The sequence below is a fragment of the Zychaea mexicana genome, assembly GCF_025766255.1.
Source record: "Zychaea mexicana strain RSA 1403 chromosome Unknown BDB00scaffold_3, whole genome shotgun sequence".
Lineage (NCBI taxonomy): Eukaryota > Fungi > Mucoromycota > Mucoromycetes > Mucorales > Lichtheimiaceae > Zychaea > Zychaea mexicana.
This window is the reverse complement of record NW_026516666.1, coordinates 1,321-11,660: the sequence shown is the minus strand read 5'-3', so window position 1 is coordinate 11,660 and position 10,340 is coordinate 1,321. Positions and strand designations below refer to the sequence as shown.

At 28.7% G+C, this 10,340-nt stretch overlaps 3 protein-coding genes across 3 annotated transcripts; 1 reads left to right on the top strand and 2 right to left on the bottom strand.

Annotated features, from left to right (window-relative positions):
* Nucleotides 1-5,782: 5,782 nt before the first annotated feature.
* Nucleotides 5,783-6,214, top strand: BDB00DRAFT_754259 (uncharacterized protein; the record flags this gene model as incomplete). Its single annotated transcript, XM_053118749.1, has 1 exon — nucleotides 5,783-6,214. A coding segment is annotated over one exon (432 nt), but the record flags the coding sequence as incomplete, so codon positions are not given.
* Nucleotides 6,215-7,151: 937 nt separating this feature from the next.
* Nucleotides 7,152-7,568, bottom strand: BDB00DRAFT_866901 (uncharacterized protein; the record flags this gene model as incomplete). Its single annotated transcript, XM_053126281.1, has 1 exon — nucleotides 7,152-7,568. One exon carries the CDS (start codon nucleotides 7,566-7,568, stop codon nucleotides 7,152-7,154), a length of 417 nt encoding a protein of 138 aa, XP_052985089.1.
* Nucleotides 7,569-8,115: 547 nt separating this feature from the next.
* Nucleotides 8,116-8,388, bottom strand: BDB00DRAFT_866900 (uncharacterized protein; the record flags this gene model as incomplete). Its single annotated transcript, XM_053126280.1, has 2 exons — nucleotides 8,116-8,151; nucleotides 8,227-8,388. The coding sequence occupies 2 exons, from the start codon at nucleotides 8,386-8,388 to the stop codon at nucleotides 8,116-8,118; spliced, it is 198 nt and encodes a 65-aa protein (XP_052985088.1).
* Between the last annotated feature and the right edge of the window lie 1,952 nt (nucleotides 8,389-10,340).

Below are 10,340 nucleotides of genomic sequence, written 5' to 3'. Positions count from 1 at the left end.
GTACTCATTTCTGCTATTTGTAACAAATGTAAATACTTCTTTCTACACATTTCTGCTCGCTTTACGTATCCTTCTCTACATGCAGTAATTATTCCATTCAAAAGTTGAGTCTTCTGCTTTAGATACTGACTGATCCTGTTTCCATGGTGTTGTTGAAGGTACACTAATACAGTAAGCCCTTGCAAAAGGGGAACATCTAACTCCAATTAGATATTAGATAATACTATTGGCTGTAAGAAATCTATTGGCTATAATAATCCAAATTGTACAAAAAAAATTGAATTTTGTGTATATATAAAAATAATTGGTAAGAAGAATAAACATTATTAGTAAATATTTTTGAAAACTATAAAATTTTTTCAATCACTAGATTATAAAAAATTATTATATTTTCTTATCTCATTTGAGAAATATTAAAAATTAAATTCTAGAGTTTATATTTTTATATTTCCATATTACTTTTTTAAAAAATAATTATTTTATTTTTTTTATTTTAAGTCTAAAAAATAAAATTTATTTTATTTTAGCGAAGCTAATACTTTTCGGGTCTTTAGACCCTTCAAGTCTTTTTTTAAATCAAAAATTTACAATTTTTGAGGCAAAGCCTTGCTTCTTACTTTTTAATTTATTAAAAAGAGTGAAACTTCGTTTCACTAAAAAGAATAAATTCTTTTTTTATTTAATAAAAAGACTTAAAGGGGGATAAACCCCAGGTTTATAGCTCCTTTTAGTCGCTAAATATAAATCAAAGATGTATATTTTCAAGGACTTAAAGAAAAAAAAATAAAATAATTTGTTTTTGTTTTTTGATATATAATTTAAGTGTTCAATTAGAGAAAGTTAAGTGTAACTTTACTTTTCTAATGAACATTATGGGTGATTTATGATATATAAAAAGAAATTATAGATTATAAAAAATTTATTAAATTTTTTTAATCACTATATTAATAGTTAACCCTCTAAGAAAGGAATGCCAGGTATGAATTCAAAGTATATTGAAGATTTATCCACATTATGTTATATACCAGTTGAAGAAAATATTGTAAGTATTACTAAATTTATGGTAAAATATTTATTATTAGAATATGTTCATCAAAAAAAGTATTTAGTACATAAAAGTGATAAAATTTATGATGGTGAGCATTATATTGTAAAGAAGCATATTAAAATTTACAAGTTAAAAATTAGAAATATTATATATGATCCTATATTTGTTGCATACAAGCTAATTAAATTTAATCATTATAAGAATTTATTTAAAATAGTAGATCTAATTTTATTTATGAATATAATTAAAAAGATATTTAATGAAAAAGAAAATATTGAAATTGATGAGCAAGATATTGAAGGATTTTTCAAAAATGATGATGAATTGTATATTGAAAATGGTAATGAATATAGGTTTTGAGAGCATTTAATAGAAATGTTATCAGAAAACTTTTAATTTATGCCAAGAAATAAATTTCAAACTCAATTACTTTTTGAATTTTTGTATTTAAAAAAAGAAATTGTTTCACAGATTCAATCAAAATGGTTGCATTAAACGAATTCCTCCCAATCAACCATATCCAATTACATAATAATCTGAACAAAGAATTAGATGTATTTATGGAAAATGAATTGGAATCTTACATTAATCAAAATATTGTAGAAAAATTAAAAATGAAATTACAAAATAAAATAAAGTCATTGTTTTTAACTGACTACTTTTTATACTTGAGCATGAATAATAAATTTTGTACCTATAAATTTAAAAAAGGAAAACGTGATGGTCAGTTTTGTGGTAGAAAAATCAGAACAAATTTACCTGATGGTAAAAAGAATTACCTTTGCTGTCAACATAGTAAGCTTCATATTCCTAAAAATAAAAAACTTGTTGTTTATAAATCTAATAACACTGAAGATGAGAAAATTGAAAAAAAAGAAAACAAGAAAAAGAAAAAAACCAACCTATTAAATTTATTATAGGAAACCTATTTTATTTATGTTTCAATTCAATTATTCCTTAAATACAATCAATATTTTTAAATAATATGGTATCAATGATATATTACCCAGAGTATGCAATTTTATAATATACCAAGATTATGCTTATTGATATATTCCTTCAATAAATCCTTTTGATTAAATTTATCAATTGATAACCAACTGTTATCATCAGCACTATATCCAACCCATTTTACTTCAAACAAATATGTACCATTTTCAGTTTTATGCCTAATAATCTCTTCTATTTCATATGATGCCATTGCTCGTTGTTTCACTTTATTTCGCTTTCTTTTTTTACTACACTCATTAAATCTTGGAACATCATCATTATCACTATTACTCTGATTTGAATTATTATCAGATTCATTATCAACAGTCATTTCTTCATTTGATATAGCCATATTAAGCAGGTCATTTTGTAATCTGATCATTTTATCCAGTTTATCTTTATTTTGTTTATCATTGCTGACCACTATATCAATTAGTTTATGCTCTACTAGAAAATCAAAATCATTACTGTGCCATAGTTTATAGTGTGGTAAAATAGGAATATTGAACATTTCTACAAATTTTGTAATATTTTTTAATAAACAAGCTACACAAAATTGCAGATTATAGTATTTTATGTTATCCATTTTAACAACTGACTTGTTATTATTGAATCGGCAGAATTTATTCCCAATTTCTGAAAATTGATTCTCAACTTTTGTCCTAAAACTTCCAAATGTCTTATTAAAATGATCCTCAGTAATCGTTAAGGGCTCATTTACATTTTTACGTACAGGGTATATAAAATTATCATGGCTAAAGTTATATCCTTTTTCATTAGCAAGCTCTGTAAATTATGTGATAAACAAAGTATATCCACCATCAACTGCCATTATGTCATTCTCATACATATATTTAAATAATTTCATGTTTAAAAACATGCTACCATCTGAGCTATCAGAACAAAAGTCACTTTTAGAAGTATAAATAATCATATCATTCATATCACTAACAAATTGGGTACGTATTCCATTCTTCTTAAATTTATAAGAATACATTCTTTGAAAGTGGTCAATTTCAGTATCTACATAGTTAATTCTTGAATCATGACCATCCAATACAAGTGTTACATGTTTAAATAAGTCGGGATTATGCTTTCTAGCAGATAGAATACGTAATTTGATAGATGAAAACATGTTATTCATTGAATCATTTACTATTTTGTTGATTCGTTTGTAGTTGTCCTCATCCATCCAAAACTTTTTATAAAATGTATGAAATGTGCTATGTGGTAAGTATTTTTCAAATTTTTTCACCACATACTCCAGAGACTAAATGATATAATAAAAACAATCCTTTTTCAATTTCAAAGTAAGGTCCGGGATATTCCTTGTTTGTATATAAAACTACTAGAAAATAAAATACAGCAACATAACCTAATTTACGTACCAATTCATCCTTAATTTTTTCTATGAATTTAATATGTTTCAAATCAGTTCTATGTTTATATTTATTATGTACAGTAGGCCAATTCCATTCTAGGAATTGCCAATAATTTGCAATAATTGAGTTTACTTCATTTGTAATCAGTGGTGTATAGTTTGTTGTATCCATTGGGTCGTTCTTTGTTTATATTATGGATTTTCAATTTTTATAATCATTGAATACATGATTTTGGTCACATGATGTCATAAAATTGATAAAAAATCAAAATGGATGATATAATTTAATATGGCAGCAAGCAATTTATTAGATTTATCAAAAACTATTGTAAATTTATAGCCAATTTGGTACTGTACATCCCACAAATGTATATCATATAGCCATATTGTAGCATAAAAAGAAGGATCGCAATGAAAAACAGGGATGGTTTTTACTTACATACATGCTAAGAGAGGTTGATACAGAGAAGGTACAATGTGCAGACGAAGAATATGTTGCACTCTTATTAGGTATGGGACGAAAAGGTATTTTAGACGATGTCAGCACAGAAAGAAGGATCGCATTAAGTAAAGAAGAGGGTGGGATTTACTCACAAATGATAAGAGAGGTGGATGGAGAGAAGGTACAATGTACAGACGAAGAAGATGACAGTTTAGGTATAGGAAGAAAAGGTATTTTGAATTATATCGGCGACAGATCGGTTTGCAGTTGCAATTTCCGAAGAAAGCAATGCTGCGAGACTTTCGAGCTGTCTGTTCAGCTGTTTGTTCTCGTAATCTTCACCTTCTCTTCGTCCTCACCAAACAATGCAACAACATTTGTCAAGATTGACTTGACCTGTCCATCTGGGCATTTTTTTAGAATTCCATGGACAAAAGATTTCTTCAGCGATCCACAACTACTTGTAATCACGTCTAGGGCAACTTGTCAAACAAGGATATTATTTATTATCCATCAAATTCACTACGGGGGTTAATCCTTAATTGTAATTCTTTAAAAGGTTTTATTCATTAAAGGTAAATCATTGTTTAAAGATATATATGAAAAAATAAAAAATTAGATTATAATTTTTTTATTTTTGAAACTTTTAACTTTTTTTTTAACTTTTTTTTTAATTCTTCAAAAGGTTTAAGTTTTATATAAACTTTTTTAGACCTTTAAAAGAGTTATATCCTTTTATAATTAATTTAACACAGGCTAGGAGGTACGACGACGCCCAGTTCAATAAAAAATCAATGAAGTTAGATTTTTATTAGAATGCTTGACAGTGAAATCCTTAACTAAAATTAGTTTACTGTTTACTGTAATATTAATTGTTAGGAATTGAAACTCTATATACTGGGACATCTTAATAATTAAATATACCTAGAAGGTGACAATTATTTAATTGAGATAATCAGTAAGTAACTGTGTAATAGATACTTCAGAGACTACAAGTGATAAATATTAGATTTACCAAGTTAAATCTAACATTAAGAAAGAGTCCAATCTCCTAAAAGAATTAGATCTAGAATTATCTTGAGATCTAATTCTTTTTTTTTAAATCTCTTTTGTAATCTTTTTTTTACAGTATTATTCATTAAGTAATTAATTTTAATATTGAGTAAAATATATGAAAATCTGTTGATTAAATAATGGTATAGTAGATAAATATATATAAACAATTTAATAAGTATAATAGATTTAATCTTATTTATATATTTATATAGGTAGGACATAATTATTACTTATCTATTAATATTTAGTAATAAAATTAGATTATACTCTAATTAAGACCAATACCATTATTAAATAGTCGCAGGGAGCACCAACTGACGTGGCCCCGTAAATATAGAATTATATTATTTATTACTTTACACAAATTATTACTTAATATAATTACATATCTTTTAAATAATAGTACAAATGTATCATTAAAAAATTATCTACATTGAATGTTTTAACTCTATTAATTAAATCATATTTATCTACTTTATATCCTAAAGTACAAACTTCTGTATGTATACTTTTAGCCCGGGCCAGAGGCTACATCGCTCACCTTAGCCCAGGCTAAGGTAATTCCCTCCCCAGGCTAATATAAATAAAGCACCATTAGTTGCTAATAAATCAAAAAGTAGAAAAGTATGGTATATAATATTAATTATAACTTAATTAATAGAACTCCATTTTTATCTGTAGGTTCATGTTTAGATTATATGAATATTGATAGAAATGCATTTTATAAAATTGTAGATACAAGTAAAGTATATTTAAATCATTATTATTATATTAAACCATTAACTAAAGAAATTATTATAAAATTAATTACAAAAGGATTAATTAAAGATTCTTTGTATAGAAAGAATCCTTAGGAGAGAAGTTCGCATATTTAATTGTTTATATTAGAGCAATCGCGATTTTATTCCTTTTCGTAGTAATGATGCTTAATATTAAATTAGTAGAGTTACAAGATTCAATAGAAAATTCTTCTAATCCTTACCTATTAGCTTTTGTATTAGGTACTCTATTTGTAAGTGGTTTAAGTTTAACTAATCCAAATATTTCAAAATTTGATTTACCTGCAATTTTTGATTCAATTAATTTATTATCATTTAAATCAGATAAATTAGAAACATTATTTGTAAATCATTTAATTTGGGATAATTTATTTGTATCTTTAGATCAAATTAATAGTCTAGGTCAAGTATTATACACTTCTCATGCACTATTTGTAATTATTGCAAGTATGATTCTATTATTAGCTACGGTAGGACCAATTATTTTATTATTAAATCCTACTAAACGAGTATCTTAATTAAGTAATTAATTAAAAATTACTAATTAATATTATAATTTTTTTAGATAATTAAGTTCTGGGAACAGAGTTTATCTTCTAAACCTAGAACAGGGCTTAAGCTCTAGTCTAAATAATTAATTAAATTAATTTACTAAGTCTAATGGCTTGATGACGATAAATTTAATAATCAATATTTTTTTTTATTTCTTATTAAATCTTAATAAGTTTTTTTGAAGAATTTTAAAGAAATATTAAGATTATATATATATAATTATTTACTCATGCTATTATCATTTATTGAGGTACTTATTGTTATTGTACTATTATTAATGTCTGTAGCTTTTATTACTATTGTAGAACGAAAAGCTATGGGATCTATGCAAAGACGACTAGGTCCTAATAAAGTAGGATATTATGGTCTGTTACAACCATTAAGTCAAGTGGCATCTCTTAATTAATCTTCAAGAGTAAAGTCAGAAGATTATAGAGATGAAAATAAGACTATATGCTGGGAAATTCTTAAAATTTGCTATACCTTATTGGTTACAATTAATAAATTCGAATTAACAGCAGGAAACTAATTAAAAAGATTAGAATCCTCAACGATCACATGTCTTACATTTTTATTAAATATGATAATATGATCTATTTACTCAAAGAATGTTGTAAAATTTGGGAAACTATCTTATTTAAACTTTGTAATCAAATTAAATTCATACACTAAATATAGTGTTTTATTAATTATTATTTTTACACGTAGTTAATAGTAATTTAGCTAAGAGGCAACCTTGGTACCCGAATCTTAGTCACCCGTATCTTGTTCAGCCAGTGTGAAGATTGTATATGGTCGGGATCGATGGTCATCAGTGAGTGAGCTTGATGAACGACAGAGTGTATATGTAGAAGGAAATTAGAAGCGCATTCTGATTTGTCGCAATTGATGAAGTACATCGTACTATGATATCATACGCGTGGATGTGCTTTCTGCCAATAAACTTGCTTTTTTGATCGATGCAATGTTGAGAAAAATTGCAGTTGTCTTTGCTTGGTCATGATCGAGATCGAAGTGGACATGTGTGCCACTGACACTTGGAGGCTTAACAGTATCGATTCGCAGTGACGATGTCACCAGTAGATTCCATGATTTAGTACCGATGATAAGCTTCTTGCCATCACTGTCCATTTTTGTCGTGATCCACACATTTGGGTACTTGGTATTGTCTAGGGGTAACGTGGTCGAAGGTGGTGATCCCTTTTTGGTAGAGAAATTTTCTCGATGGACATCTACCATTTGAGTTCGGCCGTAAACTTCCCCACAGTTGATAATCATTGCCTCGGTCATGTTATTGATTGCAATTGCACCAGCTAGCATTTGCGCACAAACAACTGGAAATATAGAAACGGGTATTAATCCTTAACAGTAATTTATAAAAGGTTTTATTAATTAAATATATATAATTGTTTAAGAATATATAGGAAAAAAAAATTAGATTATAATTTTTTTATTTTTGAAACATTTAAGATATTTTCTTTAATTTTTTTTTAATTCATATAATATGTATAGGTTTTGTATAAACATGTTTAAACCATTAAAAACAAAATATTCTTTTATGATTAATTCAAATCTTATAATAGTGGAATAGTAATGAGCAAGTCCCTTCTCTAGCCGAGGAATACTTGGACGAAGGCTAGCTTGATAGTGAAAGACATAACTAAAATTAATATACTGTTTACAGTAATAATAATTGTTATGGATTGAAACTCAACACAGTCCAGTCTGTGTTGAGCATATTGGCGATTTCTGGAGACATTTCAGCATACGAGTGTTTTATCAGATGATGCTTGTATGGACCGTAGTGTATAATGGACGTAAGGTGTGTTTGTCCCACGGTTGACGATGATGTGTTAGCATTTTCAGTCTACTTTTGTCGTTTTTCTTGGTGGACGTGCTCGATCTGCATTTGATTATCACAATCAGGTTTGATCATTTGCATCAAATTGTCTTTATGTGTTATTGCAGCAAGTTTAACATTATTGGAATCAACTAAGGCAAATGGTTGAAGCTGCATTTCATTCAGAATCCACAGTGCCTTATTTCGAGTTTCTGGTTTCGCAGATACAAGGCGAGATGCACAGAGTAGTGCTTCCTCGTAAGTTCGTTTGGGCGCTGTAGATGCTTCAGGGACTGGCATTGTGATCAGTTCGGTGAGAATTCTCACATCGATATTTTCATCATCATCTGATTCACTAGATTCATCGGCATTGCCTCACGAGTTTAATATGGTGCATTTCGTCTGTAATCGCCAAAACTTCATTTTGTTTCAATTTTCAACTTTAAAATTCAGATTCTTTATTCGGTAATATATGTAACGTGTTAATAGTGAATGGCAATTCTGTGATGTGAAGTATACTCTCTTGAAGAAAACTTTTAACTAATCCCAGTGCTTCTTTTCTGGGTATATCCTACAAATATGCCTAAACAATCTCCCAATCATAAGGGATTGTCTCCTCTTCTATTGTTGTTTGAATTGCCTCGTTCAATGTGGTTCCAGTGACGGTAATACGACCATTATCATTACATTGCTTTTTCTTAGCAGCCTTTTGGTGCTTACTTTGGGGAGCCATGGTAAAACAGTATAGAGAGTGAGGGAAAGCAAATCTCGAACATGATTGGCTGATAGCTATTCACATGGGACCTTAAAAACCCTGACGCGCTTGTGCAACATGTTTCAAATCGCATTCTTCCCTGCTAAATATCTGAAAATTGCCTTTGACCAACCATCTTTGACAGCTATCAACTTTTTTTTAAAACTTTTTTTGCAACTTCTAAACTTCAATAACTATTCTTTATATGCCTAAAAGTGTTTATTAAAGTATAGATTTGAAATATAATGACTTAGGGTAAAGTAGATAGATCTCAAATTTGGAAGAAATTATTGGCGATTACAGATGAAATGCACCATAAATATGTAGAAGAAAGCAGTTATGACGTGTAATGTGGATTACAGTTATGACATGTAATATCGATTATGAGTATCAATCCATAACAATTAATTTTAGTTAAGGATTTCACTGTCAAGCTAACCTTCATCCAGGTATTCCTCGGCTAGAGAAGGGACTTGCTCACTACTGTTCCGCCACTATAAGTATTAAATTAAACATAAAGGGATATTACAACATAAAGGGTTTAAACAGATTAATACAAAACTTAAACTGTTTAAAGAATTAAAAAAAAATAAAAAAGAAATACCTTAAGTGTTTCAAAAATAAAAAAATTATAATCTAATTTTTTATTTTTTCCTACATATGTTTAAACAATGATATACATTTAATTAATAAAACCTTTTTTGATTTACAGATAGGGATTAACACCCTATCGAGTCGCTCTTACTGCTTGCTGTTGCTGAGTAGTTGCCACGATGTCTTTTGAAGTGCGATCGTACAGTAGAGCCGGTTGTCATAGATTTTTTGTAAATAGTGCAAACGAACTCGCCGGTAGCTATGTCGCGTTCCAGTACCATCGCAATGGTTTCCCCTAAGTCAAGTGTGAACGAATGAATGATGCTTTTCATATGCACAAAGAAAAAGACAAACCTTGATCATTGCTGTAATTCACTTCGACTGTTGGAGAATGCCCATTTCTCCTGTGGTTTGCTAATTGCCAAGACGTTTCGAAGTGCGTGTCGCAAAATTCACAAATATATTTGGATGTCATTGTCACGGCAACAATTAGTGAAGTGAAACGAAAAAGCAGGTTTTTTATGGCGTTCTAAATTGAAAGAGCAGTTGTAAGCAGTGCAGCTGTATATATCAACAGGTAGGAAATGATCGTGACGGAGTCCATGCGTATCATGTGCTTGTCCACTTATCAACAGTCATGAACTATGAGAGAGTACATCACACACGTCATTGTTGATTTATTATGCAGCTGTAACAGCAAAGTATTCTACACGTGGGCGGCAATGTTTAGAGCGATGCTTCTTATGTGGACAAGAAAAAGACAAACCTTGATCATTGCTGTATTTTACTTCCACTGCTGAGGAATGACGATTTCTTGTGTGGTTTGCCAATTGCAAAGATGTCTCGAAGAACTTGTCGCAAGTTTTACAAACACATTTGGATGTCTTCGTTTTTTCGTGTATGA